The 21,836-nt window shown below is 40.8% G+C and overlaps 1 protein-coding gene across 1 annotated transcript in view; it reads right to left on the reverse strand.

The window, feature by feature from the left end:
* Window positions 1-21,836, reverse strand: part of fam13b (family with sequence similarity 13 member B) — a gene marked incomplete at its 5' end in the record, with an annotated part of 93,152 nt that overhangs the window by 3,379 nt on the left and 67,937 nt on the right. Inside the window, 5 exons of the mRNA XM_069899021.1 lie at window positions 3,128-3,297; window positions 7,313-7,396; window positions 14,251-14,340; window positions 14,979-15,062; window positions 15,468-15,697. Coding sequence (XP_069755122.1) covers window positions 3,128-3,297; window positions 7,313-7,396; window positions 14,251-14,340; window positions 14,979-15,062; window positions 15,468-15,697 — 658 coding nt within the window. The remainder of the gene's footprint in view (window positions 1-3,127; window positions 3,298-7,312; window positions 7,397-14,250; window positions 14,341-14,978; window positions 15,063-15,467; window positions 15,698-21,836) is intronic.

Consider the following 21,836-nt stretch of genomic DNA (forward strand, 5'->3'; position numbering starts at 1 on the left):
AATTGCAATCTCAAATGCATCTTTAATCAAAAAAAATGTATTGGCTGACATCATTTACAACTGATTCACCAACTCACATTGATTTGTGCCATCTGATGATTGAATAAAAAGTCTTTCTCAGCTTCCTAAATTTCCACTCATTCATTTTCAAAGAAAGATCCATCTAGAACTTGCAATATCTACTGTTTGCTATCTAACTAAAATATTGGTCATCCTTCAGTTCGAAGAAAACACATTGTTGTAATCTCTGGATATGAAGGTGACTGCATCCCCAGTCTGGAAGTACAAAGTCTAGCATAATGGAAGCACTGGAAGTCTGTTGTTGTAATAACTGTAGCTGCTGCTCTGCAACGCTGTTCACAGCCTTCCACCTAATTTTGGAAGCACCCGTCTTCGAAACTGGAGTAGGCTTTATCGCACAGGGCTCGCCAATGGGACCCATCAGCAGCCACAGCTGCTAGTTGTTTTGGCAGGATGCCATAGTAGCATAGAATTTTCTTCATAGCGTATTTATAGCACTTGCGTGAATGACCTTGAGGTCTCCTTCTGGTCTTCAGTTCACTATAGAGTAGCTGGAGAGGCATACAGTAGTCATCCATTCTGATGATATGTCCCACCCTCCACATCTAGGCTCTGATGATCAGGGTCTTGATGCTGATGGACTTCGCCAGACCCAAGACCTCCAGGTTGGAGACACAATCTTGCCAACAGATGCCAGTTTCTCCAGTTGTTCAATATGACGTTGATACAGAGTCCAGGTCTCACATCCATAAAGAGAAGTGATGACCACAGATGACAAAGCTTTCAGCTTTGTGACAATGTGGACATTGTGTTGATTGAGCACTTTGGTACACAGCCTCCCCAGAGCCTGGCTGATCCTGGAGTCAATTTCTTTGTCCAAAGATCCATCACTCGAGATGATGCTCCCCAAGTATTTGAAGCTGTTTACATTGGTCAGCTGGGTGTTGTCAAGTGATTTTTGGTTCTATGCTGTTGGTGTTTGGCATGGACCTGTGGAGTATTTCAGTCTTGTTCAGGTTGACTGTCAGGCCAAAGAGCATAGCAGTGTCTGAGAATTTGTTCAGCATTAACAGTAGATCATTATCTTTGTGCACCAAGAGGGCACATTCATCAGCAAAAATAGTTTCTTGAATGACGGTGTAGAGGAACGTGCGTTCAAGCAGCGAAGGTCAAAGAGAGATGGTATCTGATGTATATTCCCTCCTCCAGACATGTGACAACGTGTAAATGAAGAACAGATTGAACAAGACTGGGGCTAGTACACAGCCCTGTTTCACCCCACTAGAAATGACAAATGCAGCTGATATGTCACCCCTGTAGAGGACCTGCCCTGTCATTCCAGCATGGAGCAGCTGAATCATTTTGACAAATTTCCTTGGGCATCTATAATGACTCAGGATGGTCCAGAGAGCTTCCCTGTTTACATTATCATATGCCTTTGTCAGGTCAACAAAGACAGAGTAAAGAGGTTTGTTCTGCTCGATGTACTTCTCCTGAACTTGTCTCACGGCAAATATCACGTCCACTGAACTCTGTTCTGGCCGAAAGTCGCATTGCACCTCCTGGAGATTCTGTTCAGGAGGTGGCAGGTGGAAATCTTGCCTGTGATGGACAGCAGTGAGATACCCCTGTAGTTTCCACAGTTTTATTTGTATACTATTTTAAAATATATCCCTTGATCTATTTGTGAGTGTTAACTTGGCTCAGCTTGATTAGTACAGCCGAAAATCCAAATTTACGCAAAGTGTATGGTCCATGTGTAAAATTGTCAAATGATAAATAAGAGTTGCTAATTAGATTAAAACAAAATTGTCCATTTCTTGGTAAATAAAAGAAATCGGAGGTTGAAGAAGAACCTAATCTAATTGAAATTTTTTAAGTTGCCATTGTTTCTAGGCAACATTAATTAACCCAGTCATGATTGTCCATTTATATTTTCAGAATGCTTTAAGATTGACCTGCAAGATGCAACTTTGTGATTGATAAAAAGCTGGTCAAAGGATTAAGAATCAGCCTTTAATTTTCTTGGAGGCCAGGTACCAATGTTTGTTAAACAGTACAAATGCACCTTCACTGTACTGTGCTGCCAAATGAATTTCCATTAATTTTGGATTATAGAGGCATGCCTCAGCTAAATTTGTACATTAAAGCCATTCTGAACACTGCAAGTGTTTCCATGTGATAATAATATGTACAGACATAACACTAAGAATATCAAAATTATACTCAAATTGAAAACAAGAAAGGTGATTCAAGAACATTTTATTGTCATGTAATAAAACAGAAAATGATATATATAATTTCTTTTGTCTACTGTAAGGCAGACAAATATTCTCTATCAGCAAAATTGCTTAGTGTCCCTTATAGCCAGAGAAAGAAAAGAAAAAGAGGGAGTCCCCATCCCCAGAGACACCGATTTTCCTCCAGTGCATCTGCAGCCACACAGCCTTCAGTCCAGACCATCAGCAACCTGAGCTACAAAGCACACTTCTGACACAATCAAGAAGCTTCCAATACCCTAGGCACCCTCACACATTTCAGTTCCAATACCTGGTACCCCCTCAGCCTGTTTTGAGCCAGTCTCCAGCAGTCCGCAGCTTGGTGCGAATCCCTTGACTGCAGTCACCAGCAGTCCACAGCCTATGTGGGTTCCTCACCCCGAGTCACCAACATCCCGCTGCCTGCGTGTTCTTCAGCTGCGTGTTCTTCAGCCTCAGATCCCCTCACTGGGCTATCACTGGGGTCACCATCCTATGGGTTGTATCCCTATTTTCTGGTGACCTACTCTTCTGCTTCCCCTCATGGACACCGGCAACCATGGGTGCTACCATCTAGGCCCAGACCCCGTGGTTGCAGGATTTAAAAATGAACCACCATCAGTTCCTTTAACAGGCCATTTAAAGCCTGTTCAGAATTGATGGCAGCCTGACTGGGCAGTTGGACCGTGCAGGGGAGCACTTTGACTTTGTTCCCCGCTGTTGCCGCAACTCTGGCAGCGCCGCCATTTTTTCCATGCAAGGCATTCTATTTCTCTAATCTCCAAGTCAATTAAATTAAAATTACATATTGAAATCTGATATTGCAGTATTTAAAATCACATACTTACATTGATGCAGCATGTGTGCTTGAAACTCCCAAGTCAAGCCTCAGACTAGTCTCCTCTACAGTGGATGCAATTGTGTTATGATCATTATCCAAATGATCCAAAAAATTCCCAGCATGGAAGCCTGGCCTTGATGCAGCTGCCATGTTACAATCCTCTTCCTGCTCCTCTTCCTAGAAACAAAACATTGGAAGCCTCTAGTCAACCATTCTGCAAGGATAAATGCTGTGAATATTAAATGCTCAACTAAATTTTAAACCTTCAGAGCTTAAGTACGTGAAGGTGATGAGACTATGTTTTATTATAAAATTCATAGAACGAGCCATATTTAATAACTGATTTAATACATTGTGATTGGTCAAAACTATCATGCACATTTCTAACCAAGATGCAGAGATTTACTGATTTAAGAGTTGTTGCACATCTCACAAGCTACGTTACTTCAATTGCAGGCATTTTTATTAACTACTGTTACGGAATAAATTAATACAATTATGGGATAAAATAGATCTTAAAAAGGTACAGATTGTGGGGGTTACTTCACAAACATCTCAGTTACATTTCACAAACAAACATCTCAAGTGCTATGCAGGAGGGACATGTTTAGAATTGGCTATGCTGATACAATGGGAGAGTATTTGTAAGCATTTTACAAGTAGATGTTAATGGATCAGCATGTTTGAACAGTGTCAGGCTCAGAAACCAATTAGTCTTTTATTGCTATTAAAACTAATGCCAGAGAGTGGGAGAGTTCAGCTTACAGCAGGAAGAGGTGTTGGAAACTGCAAGTTTTGCAGACCTGCTACAAGACCCCATTTGAAACGGGTTTGGAGTTCTGAGTTCAGCCTATTCTAAACCTTTGTAGTCAATTACAAGAGGATGTGACTGGTTAACGTGTTTCTCCTGAAGTAGTGGAAAATGAACTCTCTGTGGTAACCTTCTTCAGCAAGACACTGAAGCGGCTGATTGAAGGAGATCAGTTTGTGTGCATATTCGACGAACAACGAATATCTCTCTCTCTGAAACCAACAAAGACCTTCCTTTGCGGTAACAATTTTAAGTTAGAGCACCAGAGCCTGACGAAGATCATAAATGTTAAACTCTGTGCATAGTATAAAAATTGCCTGATGCCAGTGAACTTAAGAGAAATGAAAAATGAATGATTGGACAGTGAAACAAAGGAATTTCCTGAGCACATTCGCTTAGAATTAGGAGGGGGTTAAGTTAGCAATAATAAGTTAAATGTTGATCTTATGTTTGAAGAAGATTAAAAACATTTTTTGTTTAAGTAACTATTGTCTTGAAGTTGTTGCTGGTTTTTGGAATCCTCTGGGCTTCCAACACTGCACAATTATTGGTCATTCAGCATGACCATCATGTCACAGTATTTTCAGGATTTATTTTAATCATTTAACTACCGTACTTGATGGCATACAAGGCCAACGGGCATACAACTCCCACATTAAAACTGGGAATATTAAGAAAAATATTTTGTATATTTATGGTAAGATGGCGAATGGGTTCTTCTGCACCTCTTGCGCTGTTGTCAGCCTTCTCACCCCACATCCAGGACTTCACCGCTAACCTGCAGGGGGCACAGATATTCTCCAAGATGGACCTCATCAGGGGTTATCATCAGATCCCATTCAACCCAGATGACATTCCAAAAACTGCCATTATAACCCTTTCGATCGTTTGAATTCCTCTGCATGCCATTTGTGCTGAAAATGCGGCTCAGACTTTCCAGAGGTTGGTGGACGCAGTGGACTGGGATCTACAGTTCACTTTCATCTACCTCGATGACATTTTAATAGCCAGCCACACCCGTACTAACTTAAGACTATTGTTCTCCAGGCTAAGTGAGTTCAACTCCAGTTTGGCCCATTGCATTGATCGAGATGGGCGAGGCCATTGCCCACCAAAGTGGACGCCATTCGTTCCTTCCCCAGACCATCCATGGTGAAGAGCCTGCAAGAGTTTGCAGGCATGGTCAATTTTTTTTAATTATTGCTTTATACCTACAGCAGGCTACATCATGAGTCCCTTATTTCCCCTCATGGCAGGGCCCAGGGAAGACATTCAATTGACACAGGAAGCAACCAAGGCTTTCCTAGCTACCAAAGACACCCTAGCCGATGCCACGCACCTTGTGCATCCCAGGACAGACGCCCTGACCACCTTCATGGTAGACGCATCTGACACAGCGGTCGGGGGTGTACTTGAGCAACTGGTTAACAGACAAAGGCAGCTGCTGGCCTTTTTCAGTAAACATCTCTGCCATCAGAGCTCAAGTACAGTGCTTTTGATAGGGAGCTGTTAACGTTATATGGCAATTCGGCATTTCCATTACTTCCTGGAGTGCAGGAAGTTCAAAATTTACATAGACCACAAACCCGTGGTCAACCAAGCAACAGCGGCACCTGTCCTATACATCTGAATTTTCGACAGATATTGAACACGTCGTTGGCAAATCCAATGCTCTATCCCGTCCGGCTATCTAGTGGAGCACGACCCTGCACCAGGTATTGACTATGTGGCCCTGGCTGAAGTGCAGCAGGTGGACCTGACATACCGGCGTACCAGACAGCACTTATCAGCCTTCAACTCGAGGCAATCCAGATTGCTGCAGGTAACCGTACACTGCTCTGCGATACCTCAACTAGCAAATGCCCCCTGTCATTCCGGCCACATGGAGCAGGCAAGTTTTCAATTTGATCCACAATTTGGCTCACCCCGCTATCAGGACTAAAATGGTGGCCAACAGTTATGTCTGGCACGGCCTCCATAAAGAGGTCATTCAGTGGGCCAAAACATACTCAGGGCCAAGCATCCAAGCTCCAGAACCAGCATGCCGTTGGTTCAGCCACACACACATAGACATTGTGGGTCCTCTACCTATATCCAGAGGTGCACCTATCTGTTGACCATGGTCCATCAGCTGACCAGATGCGGTACCGTTACCTGAAATCTCTATGGAGGCACGTACATGGGCATTACTGAACACCTGGCTAGCACATTTTGGAGTCTCCAAACACTTAACATCTGGTGAGGAGCCCAATTCACTTCCAGCCTGTGAACCACCTTAGCAAATGCTCTGGGAACCCAACTCCACCATAAAACAGCATACCACCCGCAGGCCAATGGGTTGGTGGAGAGGTACCACAGGCACCTGAAGACAGCCCTGATGGCCTGACTCACCAGACCAAACTGGGCCAATGGACTCCCTTGGGTCCTGCTCAGCATCTGTACCGCCCCAAAGGAGGATCTCAAGACGTCATCTGCCGAGTTGGTCTATGGCACACCCCTGGTCATTCCAGACAAATTCGTGGCTGCTTCCGAGAATATCGGGGAGCTCCCGGCAGCCACAATGTCTCGACTGCATGAGTGCCTGGGCACACTGGCCCCAGTTTAGCTCAGAGCCCACGTTCAAGCCAGCATCTTTGTTCCAAAGAACTTTGCAGACTGTCACTATGTATTCGTCCGGCACGGGGCTCACCGGCCACTCCAGTGGTCTTGTGAAGGGCCAATACCACGTCATCAGACACAACGGCTCCACCTGCATGTTGGACATTGACAGCAGGGAAGGCACTTTCTCGCTTGACCGGCTGAAATTGGCCCACTCGGACTTTAACCAGCTAGTCACTCACCCGATCTCACGACGCAGGGTTCGGCCTCTGTGACCTGATTGCGGTTCGGTGGTGGGGGCAGACAGGGGGATCGTGTAGTGGGCCAACACAGGAAACAGCTGTTGAACGCGGCAATCGAGTAAACAGCATGCAGGATGAGAGACCCGCTCCCATAGGCTGCAGTAATAGCAGTCAAATTGACCAATCACTGCCAGTGGATCGCAGGGGGTCAAGTCCAGGCCCACGTATCTGGGATAGCCAATCGGCAGTCAGCCCCACTAAAGCCACGCCTCAGTGGTGATGTGGCCGGCTGCCTATAAAAGACAGAGCTGCAGCCCAATAATGTCAGTGTCGATTACACTCCCTTCGTGTGAGATTCTTCTTTCTTTAACCTTGAACTATAACCACATTATACCTCGAGGTATAAACGTGGCGTCCCACTACAATTTGATCTCAAATAAGTACTGTTGCACCATCCACAAAATAGTCAATGAAATTTAAAAACAATTTGAAAAACTGCAAAACTAACAAATAAATGAGGATTTTGTGATTAAAGCCAAACCTTTATTTCCTCAAAGAACTGGGTAGTTTCACCTTCAATGATTGGTTGTAATGTCTGGCCACGACGTTTGGTTGATGGAGAGCCCTGGAAGAAAATGATGGATTTACCATTAATCAAGGTAAATGCACAAGTAATCGGGATTTCAAGGAAATCAAACTTAAGTTAAAACGGATGCTATTTCAAAAGAGACAATATTTTCAAGTAGCATCATGTATTGATTCTAGACAAATAAAGCTGCAATCCTTACATGTAATATTAATTTCAAGAACACATCCACCGAAGTAAAGAATTAACAAACGTACTTATGCAAGTGAATTTTTTTTCAAAATAATGACTGGCTTGACAACAGGCTTATTAATGTAACCTGTGGTATGGTTTAAATTTAAGTCAAATGAATACCACAAGCACTGAATTATTGATAATGCTCCCAAGATAATAAATTCTGAAATTGGCTGGCATTGTAAATACAAGTTTTTTTTTCCCTATTTTACTTGTTTAAAATCCATTGAGAGAATGCAGTGATGATTCGCCCATGACAGCAAAATTTCGGCAAAAATATATAATTGTTTCGAGGATAGGAACCTATCCTTGATTGCTCTAGAACTAAGGAGGCAGTAACAGTCAACTACAGTAGTACGCCCAAAATCAAAAATAGATCTACTTGCAAAAAATTGTTTATAAACAAACAGTTTAATAAATCACTTGATTTTAAATATTCCAGAAATTTTTAATTCACAATGATTGGAAATCTTGGCTGTTAATTTAATTTAACATTAATTTAGACATACAGCACAGTAGCAGGCCCTTTAGGCCCACGAACCCATGCTGCCCAATTGACTTGCACTCCTGGTACGTTTTAGAATGGTGGGAGGAAGGTGGAGCACCCAGGGAAAACCTACACAGAGAATGTACAAACTCCTTGCAGACAGCACGGGAATTGAACCCTGGTCCTGATCTCTGGCACTGTAACAGCATTGCACTAACTGCTATGCTATCCGTGCTGCCCTGGACATCATTATTTACCATATTACACTATTTGTTAAATTTACTGTCCAATTGCTGCAACATTTGCACCAAATGTTTAGATTTTGTGGAGTTGCTATTCTGGGAATTTGTATGTTGGTATTCTGGGAATTTCTATGAAGAATTTCTAGATTAGTTACCTATGGACTTTGCTACAATAAGTTTGTTCTTTTTCAAGTTCAACAAAGTACAATCTGTGCCTAATTTAAGAGCCAAGCCTCACTTCCTTTATTCAATGTTTCAGACTCTTTCTCAATCATTCTCAGACCCCAGTACTTGAGTGGTTTCTTTTTCACTACAATGTTCATCAGGCCAAATAGTTAATAGACCTCTTAATAAGAGGTTACATTTTGGATTGGTCATCACAATTCTAGGAAGAGTGAAGGAAGAATAAAAGGAGTACAAGTCTTCTGGCATGTGGAATATACAATCTCTAATGGATCTGAAATAGATCAGATCTCCCTTAGCTGGATGATAGCTGTCAAATGCTCACAGCTGCTTACCAATGGCAACACTGAATCCTCTCTATATTTATAAGAAATAGGAACAGGAGTAGGTCATCTAGCCTGTCAAGTCCACTCTGCCATTCAACTAGTTCATGAGTTATCTGGCCATGGACTCAACTCCATTACATGCTTTTTCCCCATAATCTATAATTCTTCAACCCTGCAAAAATAAGTCTTCATGTGGTATCCCTACACGGCAATTATTAACAATTTTCTATCTACTCAACTGAAGTATATTCCAAAGCTGCAGGCTGCTTGACAAATGTAAATTTACAGTCAATGAACACTAAGGTAATGATGTGTGGACCTTGTAATGGGGCTGCAAAATAAATTTCACTCATGTGTTCAAGACAAATTCTGAAATTTCTAAAGTCAAAAAAGTTCTACTTCATAGGTTATTTACCCCTTTTCACCGTCTATCATCTTTAGAGTGATGATTGACTCCAAGAAAATTAATAGAATGATTTTCTAAAATATGGAACTTCCAATTAACACAAATAATCCATCTAATAACAATTGCAATGCTCATTGGTGCACCTTTGAAGTCATGGGATCGGATTAACTATCCAAGATCAAAGTTCAAATTTATCGTCTGAATATATACTTAACATCACATATAGCCCAAAGATTCTTTTTCCTGCAGGCCAGGCAGAATTTCTATTTATTGTAGTGGAAAAAAAAACTACTCAAGATACATATACAAAAGAGTAGGGAAAGAAATAAATGTAAACAAACTGACTGTGCAATACAGAAAATAAATATTCAATAATAAATGTGCAGAGTAGGAGTCCTTAAATGATTCTCTGATCGAGTTTGTTGTTTAAGACTCTAATAGTGGAGGGGCAGCAACTGTTTCTGAATAAGGTGGTATGAGTCTTGTGACATCCAAATCTCTTTGCTAATTTCATATTTATTGCCATTACATCACACACAACTGTGTTCAGGGGGGATAATCCATGATATTGTTGTTCTTTCCTATTTTATATTGCTATATAAAATATAAGGTGAGATTCTTTTTCCTGCAGCAAGGCAAAATTACCACTTACCGGTAGTGCAAAAAAAACTATACACAGCACATACATATACACAAACAAAAAGAACTGTAAACAGATAATGAATGTAAACAAACTGATAGACAAACAGAATAAAATCTCAAAAAAGTGCACAAGAAAGAGTCCTTAAATGGGTTGCTGATAGAGTTTGTTGTTGAATCTGATGATGGAGGGGGAGCAGCGATAACTGAACATGGTGGCAGCAGCAAGAATAGTGTGTGCTGGGTGGTGTGGATCCTGGATGATGGTTGTTGCTCTCTGACAGCTCTGTTTCCTGTAGGTGTTCTCCAAAGTGGGGAGGGTTTTGCCTGTGATGTTCTAGACTGTGTCCACTATTTTTTGCAGGGCTTTACTCTAGGGGTATTGGTGCTCCCATACCAGAGCATGATGTAGCTGGTCAGCATTTTTTTCACCACACATCTGTAGAAATTTTCCAGAGTTTCTGACGTTATGTCAAACCTCTGCAAATTCCTGAGGAAGTCGAGGTGCTGACATGCTTTCTTCACGATGCCTTAATGTGTTGGGTCCAGGAAAGATCCTCTGAGATAGTGACTCTCAAGATCTTAAATTTGCTCATCCTCTCCACCTTTGGTCTCTCAATGATCACTGGATTGTATACCTCTGGTTATCCCATCCTGAAGTCAATGGTGTACCATTCAGCCAAGTGGTATTGTTGGAAAATTTGTAGATGGTGTTAATATCATAACGAGCCATACAGTCGTAAGTGTAAAGTCAGTAAAGCAGGGGGCTAAGAACACAGCCCTGTGGTGCTCCAGTACTGAAAGAGATTGTGGAGAAGTTCTTACCAATCTTCACTGATTGTTGTCTGGAGGTAAGGAAATCCATGATCTAATTACACAGTGGGGTGTTGAGACCCAGGTCTTGGAGTGTGCCAATCAGTTTTGAAAGGATGATGGTGTTAATGCCAAACTGTAGTTGATAAAAAGCATCCTGATATATAATTCTTTATTGCACAGGTGGTCCAGGGCTTTGTGTAGATCAAATGAGAAGGCATCCACCGTAGACCTGTTGCTACGACAGGCAAAATGGAACATATCCATGTCGCCTCTCAGATTGGAGCTGATGCACTTCATCACCAGCCACATCACCGAACACTTTACTGATGGCAGCAGTGAGAACACAGCATGACCTGGGTGGTGTGCATCCTTGATGATTGCTGCTGTTCTTTTTTTTTGTTATTTTAGTTAAAAAATGTTTATATGCTTGTAACTAATAAACCATCATATAATAAAGTTTAAGCTGAAGAGAATTTCTTTCATTACATGATGGTTATAACCCCTCCCCTTTATAGAGATGTATATAGCAATATAAAATAGGAAAGACCAACAATATCAAGGATTTTCCAGATTATTGCCCCTCAACACACGAATTCCACAGAGTTTGTGTGGTCATCACAAGTCTTAAGAGGCTGGAAGAATATTTCTATGTATTTATACCTAAAATTTGCATACACGGACTCCAAATTCGCAAAAATACAATATTTATTTCTCAAATTATATGTAATTTTCTCTAAAGGGATACAGATTTGAATTTCTTTATTCCATCTTCCCATACCTAAATGTGAATCCGATTTCCAAGTCACTGCAATACATTTCCTTACTACTACTACTAATGCTATTTTAACAAATTTCATTTGATATACTAATAATTTCATCTTGGGTCTTGTTCCTTCTATATTCCCCAATAAGAATATATCTGGATTTAGAGTAAATATAAAATTATTGCTGCTGCTCTCTGATGGCAGCGTTTATATAGATTTCCTCGATGATGAAAAGTTTGCCTATGATGTACTGGGCTGTGTCCACTACCTTATGCAGGGCCTTATGCTCAGGGGTACTGGTGCCCCATACCAGACCATGATACAGCCAATCAGCACCCTTTCCACCACACATCTGTTGAAATTTGCCAGTGTTTTTGATGTCATACCAAGTCTCCACAAACTCCTGAGGAAGTAGAAGTGCTGATGTGCTTTCTTCACAATGCTATGAGTGTGTTGGGTCCAGGTAAGATCCTCATGATAGTGACTCCCTCTCCACCTCTGATTCCCCCCAGTGATCACTAGAATGTACACCTCTGGTTTTCCCCTCCTAAAGTCCTCCTTGGTTTTGGTGACATTGAGTGCAAGGTTGTTGTTAGTACACCATCCAGCCAAGCTTTCAATCTCCCTCCTGTATGCTGACTCATTGCTCCTTTTTAATAACCCACTACCGTGGTATTGTCAATAACTTTGAAAATGGTGTTATTGTCATACTGAGTCACACAGTCACAATGTAGTTGTAAAGCAAGTAGAGCAGGAAACTAAACCTGTGGTGTTCTTGAACTGATGGAGATTGTGGAGGTGATGTAGTCTGGAAGTGAGGAAATCCAATTACACAATGAAATATTAGGGCCCAGGTCTTAGTGTTTGTTTATCAGTTTTGAGGGAATGATGTTGTTGAATGCAGAATGGCAGTTGATAAAAAAAAGTATCCTGATGTATGCATCTTTGCTGTCTAAGTGTTCTATGCCCTTGTATAGAGCCAGTGAGATGGTATTTACCATAGACCTGTTACTGCAGTAGGCAAATTGGAACAGATCCTTGTCATTGCTCAGACAAGGGCTGATATGCTTGAACTCCAGCCTCTTTAAACACTGTGGATATGAATGCACAGGTCAGTAGTCATTTCAGCAGGTTATCACACTCTTCTTGGGAGGATTAAGACCCATTTGAAACAGTGGCATGCCAGAGTAAGATGCTGAAGATATCCATGAATACATTGGCAAGTTGATCAGCTCAGGCTTACAGAACTCAACTTGGTACTCTGTTCGGCCAGATGCTTTCCTTGGATTTATTCTCCTTAAGGTAGCCTGCATGACATCTTCAGATACACATAGTAGAGGATCATTAGGAGACATGGGGTGTGTAGTGGTTCTTCCTTGTTCTGGTGATTAAATCAGGGTAGAAGACATTGAGTTCATCTGGGAGTGGAGCTACTGCAACAGATTTGGTTTTGTAGCAGGTTATGTCATTTTGGCTCTGCACAGCTGTCAGGAATCCTTTGTTGTTTCCATTCTAGTCTGGAATCTCCACTTCACCTAGGAGATTGCTTTTTGTTGGTTGCACCTGGTCCTTGTATAATGCTCTGGATCTCCAGACTCAAATGCCTGTCATCTGGCTCTCAGGAAGTTACAGATTTCTTTATTCATCTGAAGCTCTCGGTTGGGGAAAACTGAACGATTTGGTGGGGATGCACTTGTCCACAGCTGTTTTGATAAAGTCTCTAATGGCCCTGGTGTAATCATTAAAATCCTCAGCTGAGTTCTTGACACTGCCCAATCCACTGACTCAAGAAAGCCCTGTAACCATTCTTTAGTCTCCCATGACCACCCTCTGGCTGTCATGATCTCTGGAGCCTCTCTTTTGAGGCTTTAAGCTGTATGAAAGCAGCAAGGTGATCTGACTTGCCAAAATACAATCTTAGAAAAGATCCATGGGTTTTCTTTACTTGGTATAGTGGTGATCAAGTATGATGAGACCTCTGGTACAGCAGGTTACATGCTGGTGGTAACTGGACAGGGTTTTCTTAAGATAGGCCAGGTTAACGTCACTGACTACGATTTATAGTGCGTCAGGGTGGACCATTTGCATCGTGCCAGGCTAAGTGCAAATACCCTCCCAACCAGACAAAAAGGCAATCTTCAGTCCAAAGTCTGCCTACTCATCAATTTCAATCTCCTCTTTAGGCATATTCAGAAAAACAAAGGCATTTATAGAATCTATGACCAATTTGACAATTAACTTGATTGTCATTACTTTAACTCTCCATCACCAAGGCTGTTAATTTCTGCCTCCATAACATCATCTGTTTCTGAAATCTTATTTGATGGGATACAATTATTTCTGGTTTCCCTTATAATATGCATCTGCCATGAAGTTCAGCTCTTACAAATTTTTGCAGTCCATAACTTTTCAATTCCTGCTTACTCCTCCCCCATGCTCACCAATACAAAGTTCTCAAGCCCTTCATCATGCTTCATTTTAAAAAATTTATCCCCATATTCAAATCTATCCTTATTTTTAGTCCATGTTTTCAACAAGCCTTTCCTACGACTTCTCCAATTCTCATGCGCTCATCATCTCCTACTTTCTTCATTCCAAGCCTTCAGATTTCTAGTTCTTGAAGTCAGGAAATATCTTCAACCTCAAATCAATTTTTTTGACAAAAAATCTGATTACCTATCCTCCTGAGATTTGTTTTCATATTTTATATGATCATACTCCTAAAATTTCTTGACACTTTTCATCATAAATAGAAAAATTGTTCATCTGAATATTTAAGTAAAGCTTTTCACTTACAATAAGTGGTATTGCTTTGACCAGCATCTGCTTCACAAGTCGGTATCTATCGTATAAAGGCTTCACCAACTGCCTTTCTTCCCTGGTGACCTAGAAAATTAAATAAGCCTTATTAAAAATGGAATATTAATTAAAGGCTCAAACTGCTAGGAATATTAAAATGTACTGTACTTTCACAGGATAATTTAAGGCAGGACTACTTGGATAGTCTAGCTGATTCATCCACATTAAACAGATACCATAATACACTGAATGTTCAAATATTATACAAATATTTTGTACAATTGAATTATTCAAAGAAAATAGGATAAAGACTACAGTCTTATCCAGGTTTTTGTTTCAGATAGAAATCATAAAACAATTTTATCTTCACTGACAATTTTTAACGCTACCTGATCCCTAGTTTTCATGAAAATTTAATGCTTGAAAGTCAGTCCTTTAATATTTCATTAAAGTTGCTTTCAATCCTAAAATATTAATTTCACCTGAATACAGTTCTCAAAGGTTCTGAATGTTCATTAACACCTATTACTCCAGACTTACACTTGACTTTATACATCTCCCCAGTCAATTTGCAAATATTTTACTGTTGACCTGTACTAGTTTTACTCCACTTTAACACACACCTATATCTTAGTTTGCAATAAACAACATGCTTAAGTGAATTTAATGACAGACACTTTCATTTACAAATTTACTTTTTAAAGTCCTAACAAAAGTGTATGTACCGGGCGTCCATGAATGCTCTCAAAATGTAGCAGACTCTTCTGAAGGGCAATTTTTTCTGCTGTTAAATGATTTTGTCTCATTTCCTGATAAAAAGATATTAAATACAATAAATTAATCAGAATAATTATTATAGTAACTCTCAAATAGCAAATGTTGTGAACTAATTTATGAAGTGTCTCTTCAGCACCATGCACACGTCATCAATTCAGATTTTCTATGTCGACCAATGAAAATGAAGAACATACTTCACATTATATCTGCAGTATATCCAAAGTACTGAGCAACAAATGTGTAACCCACTTTTTTATTCTTTACACTATGATCCAATATTGACCAAAATAAATGTGTTACCCACTTAATGTATGAAAAGACACTAAGTGTAAAAGTAAAAACTGTTAATATCCTTGCAGTTGAAATGGGAACAAGAAACAATGGAATATTCTATTGAATAAATTAAAAACTAGAGAGAAAAGGTTGCTGAGCAATACCTTAATGTCCTCTGGCCAGTCTTCTTCAGCTCGTTTTTCTTTAAGTCTTTTTAAGATTGTTTCTACTGTTGTTTCCATAGATGGCTTTTTCTCCTTCTCAAATGTTTCCTTATAAACATCTCTTGGCTCATGTTCCAGACAAGAACCAAAGCTCTTTGGAAGAGTATTGCTTCTTGGACGTACTATGGGTAAAGTTTCCAAATCACTTTCTGAAGTTTTATATTTCATCTCTATTATGAAAGTACAAAAATATATTGGTGCTTGATAGTTCACTTGTTCACAAAAATAGATTGTCATTCCAATCAAAAATTTCCACTTTATTGTGATCTCTACATTTTGAACAGAATATGTTAATGAAATTGTGCATTGAATATCATTTGATAAATCTAGTTTTTTTTTCCTGGAGATTGAATTACATTGTTGAAGTTGTGCATGAGTTAGCTCAGCTAGCAGTCATTAAAAGCAATTCTGGTTGAACGTACACTGACCAATTACAAGTTTATTTAACTAGAATTAATGACATGATCATTTAAAATTAATAACTGATCAATAAATAGAACTTTGTCAAATGCAGCTATCACCTCAAAAAACTGCTTCATGACTCAGAAAAGATGAAAGGCACATTTATCAAAGACTATAACAGAAAATTTATATCAAAAAGCATGAAGAATACTGAAAATTCCACAGAAATGTCAACCTAATAATATACTTTTTAAGAACTTGGCAGTCAAGATGAGGATGATTGTGGAAATTACAAAACATGACAGGAAAGCACTTGCCTGGCAATATACTAGAAGAGACCACCATGAAGCTATGGATGATTAATGTAAAAGGGAAACTTTAGAAGCATTCAGGTCATTTGAGGGTTATGAGGTGAAATAGTATGAACTGTTATGTAACACAGTCTAATTTTGTTCCTTCTTGCTTTAACTATGACACTTCTTCCAAGAAACATTGATTCAAAGTTTATTTTGTGTTGCAAGGTTGTATAGATTCCCATCAACTCCCAGAAAGAGACAAGGAGTTAACTTATCTTCACAACTCTGCCTCACAATCATGAAGCGCTGCGGCATCAACTTCTCCACATAATGTTGTTCTGATCAACTGTAGTCAGTTGACATGGCTCCCAACTGTTGCTGCCATGTACACTGGTCCTGCCAATTCTCCACACTGCAGCAAGCTCTAAGTTCCTCTTGGAGCCTTTACCATTCCCCCAGCAAATGTGCACATCAAACCATGACCAAATCTTCCCATACAGATTACTTCCTTCCCACACCTTCCTCTGGGTTGTAGGAAACTACTTTGCTCAGTTCCACCTGTCCCTTATGGAAGTTTGTCTGTGATTTAGCATCCTTTAACCAAACAGCTTCTTACAGTTATTGTAGCCTTCTACTTCCAAATCAACTAATGTATCAAGATGGTCATCCTACAGCTGCTGTGTAGTAAGTACCAAACAAACATATGCATAACAAACAAGATCTACTTCACCAGATGCAGCAGTCTTGGTGTTCACTTTTTTTTTCATTCATTCTCATTGTTTGCTGCTAGCACCTTGGCCATGATCTCTTTACTGAGCTATTCTGCTTAATTTTTAAAACTTGAAACAAGATCTTAATTGCTGAGCTTCTGTGAAGATGGATAATATGGCTCAGTCCAATGCTCCTTTGAGAAGGGCAAATTACTCTCAGATTACAGCAAAACCCCATGTATCCGGCACCTTTGTGGATTGGTAAATACTGGGTAAGTGTTTATTGCATTAAGAAAAAACACTTTTAAAAAAAAACAAAAGACAAAAATACTATACTGTACTTACACTGAACAAATTTCACTTGCATGAATATGTAAACCCTATAGCATTTTACTTTATTTTCAGTCACATTCTTTGAAAACATTTAACCATTGCTGCATCTGCAGATTCCTCCCCTCCACTGAGTCACACGAAAGGCCAACAATAACATTACAGATAATTAACCACACCCCCCCCCTCCAAATTTACAGATTAAACCCCTTGACCGGGGTGACTCTTACTAAGCAGGGATAAAGAGAACATTATCATTGACAATTTTAAATTTGTGTATTTTTACCAATTTTTATTTACTGTTATTTATTTTCCTCAATTTTTTTACCAGTTGCTTGAATTCCAGATACCAGGAGTTTTACTATGAAGAATCTTAGTTTGTTTTTTTTTAAAGAAGCCTTTAGAATATTTCTACCTGTTTTGTCATTTATATTCAGGAAGCTAATTCCTCAGGGTTTCTGATCAACAGATAACAATTGCCTTCCATTACTGAGATTCTGCCACACAACTACCTGTGTTGTAACTAAAACGTAGCTGTACCAACACAGCCACATTACACATGAAGGGCTATTCAACCTCCACCCAAAAGAGTCAAATATCTGAAGTAGCAAGAAAAAAAGTCACCCCCAAATGTGGTGAAGACATCCCAAAAACAAGGATGAAAAGTTACATCTATGTTTAGCTAAAAATGCAGAGTGAATATTTCATCCCATTCTTCCCTGAGGTTGTTACATAAGGCAATCTTCATTGAGTGATATCATGAAGTGAATACGAAGATGCAGAAACCCAGCCATTCCTAAACAGGTACAAACTGGCATCTTGCAGTCAAATTGGGAAATTGTCTTGATAAAAATCACCTACTCAACCACAGGTAAAGTGATGGAAGTTGACAGAGCTCAGAATCATACAGCACAAAAATAGGCCCTTTGGTCCAATGAGTTCATGCCAAACATAAAGTACCCATTTACACATCCTATTTGATTCTCCCACAAACTCCTCAAACCCACCCAGAATCAACCATTCAGCTGCACTTTGCCATGGCCAATTAAACTACCAATATGAATGTCTTTGGGACTCCTGGGATTATGAGGAAAGTTGAAAACCCAGGGAAAGCCCACATGGCCACTGAGAAAATATGCAAACTCTTCATAGGCAGCATTGGAGATCATTGCAGAACTGAGAACACTAAAGCTATGAGGTAACAGTTCAACAAGATGTCCCATGATAAAGTGGGACTTGGGTCACCAATAATCTGCTCAAGTTCATCTTGGGTTTTATAAGGTCCATACAACAACCTTGAAGCAAACATGAGCAAAAAGTTATTTCCATAGGCCAAATAAGAATATTAGTTCTGAAACAACTAGTACCCAGGAGCCTAATGAAACTAAAGTCAACTGAAAGAATCAAGAGAGGAACTCTTAAATTAGTTGCCAAAGTTGAACTCCAATTGTGGCTGAGGGATTGCTAGTTGCTCTAGGCAGGACCACAACATTCTCCACTCTAAAACACAAGGTTCGAGGAGCAACACATATTCAATGGACCAAATTGCCTTTTACAACCTTGGACAATATACAAAGTAATCTTCAATAAACAAGAGGAAATAGAAAATACCAGTTATTGGTTCCTGAAATCTGGCCATTTTTTAAAAGTACTCCAATTTTGAAAGGTTTTGATGGGGTGGATGCAGGTAAGATGTTCCCTTGGTGGGTGAATTTTCATAGTCTGAAAATTAGAGGTTATCCATATAAAACAGAGATTAGGAATGATTTCTTTAGCCAGAGGGTCGTGGAACTTTCTGCTGCATACAGCAGTGGAGGCCAGATCACTGGGAGTATTTAAACATGAAATAAACAAGTATCTCATTAGTGAGGGCATCAAGGGATATGGGGAAAAGGCCGGAAATTGGAACTAGTGTAGAGTAGCTTAGTGTAGATTTACAGAACAGACTTGATGGGCCTAGTGGCCTGCTTCTGTTCCTTTGTCTTGTGAAGAACGCAAGTGATTTCCACTGACCCTCAGTTAGTTGTTCCAGCACGCTGCCAACTGCTGAATTGGAAGTGTCAACCTTGAGGGCTGTGGGCACATCCACCAGGAGGGTGGTTTTTGCAAAGGCATCCTTGGCCTGTTTGAAAGCCACTGCTGACTCTGTGTCCAAGGTGATTTCCTTGGCGGACATCAGGCTGAACAAGGGTCACGATTCGGGCCACTGACAATAGGAATTGGTGGTAAAAATTGATCACGCCCAAGAAATCCTATAGGCCCTTGACTACTGGGCCTGGAAAACTGGCATACAGCCTGAACTTTCACTGGCAAAGGAACCACTACATGTCAGATCGATACAGTGCCCAAGGAAATCAATGGCTGACAACCTGAACTGGCACCTCGCAGGGCAGCAGCAGAGTTGGTGCAGGTGTGTCAAATGCCCTTGGTGTGAGCAGCTGGCAATCAGGATATCATCTAAGTAGATGAAGACAAAATCCAGCCGCGCCCCACTGAATCCATGAGCTTCTGGAACATCTGTGCCGCCTTCTTGAGTCCGAAAGGTATCCACAGGAACTCGAATAGGCCGAACAGGGTGATGAGGGTGGTCTTGGAGATATCACTGGAGTGGATGGGAATCTGGTGATACCTGCAAACCAGGTCAACCTTGGAGAAGATGTGTGCCCCATACAAATTGGCTGTAAAGTCCTGAATATGGGGCACTGGGTAGTGGTTGGCTGTGGTGGCATCATTGAGCCTTTAGTTGCTACATGGCCTCCATTCTCTAGCTGACTTGGGCACCATGTGCAGTGGAGAGGCCCATGGACTGTCTGTGCGCTAGACGATTCCTCACCTCCTCCATTTTCCTGAACCTCTGCTCAGCGAGGTGGAGTTTGTCAGGCGGGAGCCTGCATGCTCAGGCATGTAGTTGTAGTCCTTGAGTGGGAATGTGGTGCTGTACACCATGGATAGTTCATGTGCTGTAAATGTGAATACTGCTGTTGGCAGCGGTGAGCACCAGTCCTGACTTCACGTTGTAGGTATTGTGGCTTGAGGGGGGAAAGATGCTAACCTGCACCCCATTGTCTACGAGGAACTTTCGCCTGGAGTGTCGATCCCATAGATAAAGGAGGCTATAGCCATTAGTGACAGCTGGCCCTGGGGTTTCCTGGAAAAGAACAGGGTGGGCAGCAATGGTGGGCTCATGAACCCCACTTTTGATGGATGAAAACATCAACGGTCCGAACTGGAGTTGCATCCTGATGCAGGCATCACCGGCTACATTGCTGGCGTGGGAAGGCCTGTGCCTTAGGGCGTAATGCATCAATTTAGTTGATGGAGTTCCCGCCATGCTGTTTGGCGTATCACAGAATATCTGCATGGGCCTGTTACTTTGCGTGCGTCACTGAAATCGTCGTCAGCGATGAGGAGGCGGATATCTTCTGGCATCTGCTTGAGAAAGACTTGTTCAATCAGTAAACAAGGCTTATGGCCATCTGCTCGTGCCAGCATATCATTCATTAAGGCTGATGGCACATGATCGCCTAAGCTGTCCATGTGCAGCAACAGTGCTGCACGCTCACAGTGGGAGAGGCCAAAAATACAGATCAGGAGTGCCTTGATTGTTTCATACCTGTCCACACCAGTGGCTGGTGTAGAAAGTCGATGATGTGGCCTGCTGTTTGCTGGTCGAGTGAACTGACTGCATAGTAGTACCTTGTGGTGTCCTAGACAATTTGCCTGACCTGGAATTGGGCTTCACCCTGTTAAAACCAGACCTGCGGTTGTGAGTCCAGAAAGTCGGCAGTTTCAGTGAAACTACATTCTGTGTGCTTGGGTCGGTCATCATTGGGTCTAAATGCTGTTTGGGCCATAGGGATCGTACTAGGCATGCAGCAAGCGAAAGAACCACGCAGTGAGTTGAACCAACTGACTTTAATGGAACTCTCACATGCACTTAAATCTCTCAGAACCTGATAACGCTTGCGACTCCTGGGACCTTTGATGTCAGCCGTCAGGCTGTGTGCTTGCCCTGCATCCGGAGCTCTCACAGTCCATTTTTTCTTACAAAAAACAAAACAAACCACCCCCCCCAACCCCCCTCCTTTTTGTAATATAAATCCACACACTGTCAGGGCTCACATTTATATTAACCATTAAAAAAAAATAATAAATGGGGAAGTCGCTTGTATTTGTACTATAGCAGCTTTTTCTTATTGTATTTATAATTGGGCCCCTATATGCAAATATGGTTGCCATATCTTCACAAATATGCCATATTTGTTCTTCAAGTGGATGTAATTTTTTTCATGGGTATGCAACTATTCATCTCTGCAATCCATCATGCTAAATGTAGAGGAGAGTAATTGCAATACATTTCTTAGCCACTACTAAGGCTATTTTAACAAATGAGATTTGGAATTTTGTTAAATTATTGCTTATTTCAATAAAGTTGTCTAAAAGATAAAGCTCCAGTTCACCTGTGAAATTTTGTAGTTCTTTTCATAAATTATTCCTGTGAACAATACAAAGTTTACAGTACTATTTAGCCAAGAATATTGCCTTTAGACTGTTTATCTGAAAGTGCATCT

This window comes from Narcine bancroftii, chromosome 9, assembly GCF_036971445.1.
Source record: "Narcine bancroftii isolate sNarBan1 chromosome 9, sNarBan1.hap1, whole genome shotgun sequence".
Lineage (NCBI taxonomy): Eukaryota > Metazoa > Chordata > Chondrichthyes > Torpediniformes > Narcinidae > Narcine > Narcine bancroftii.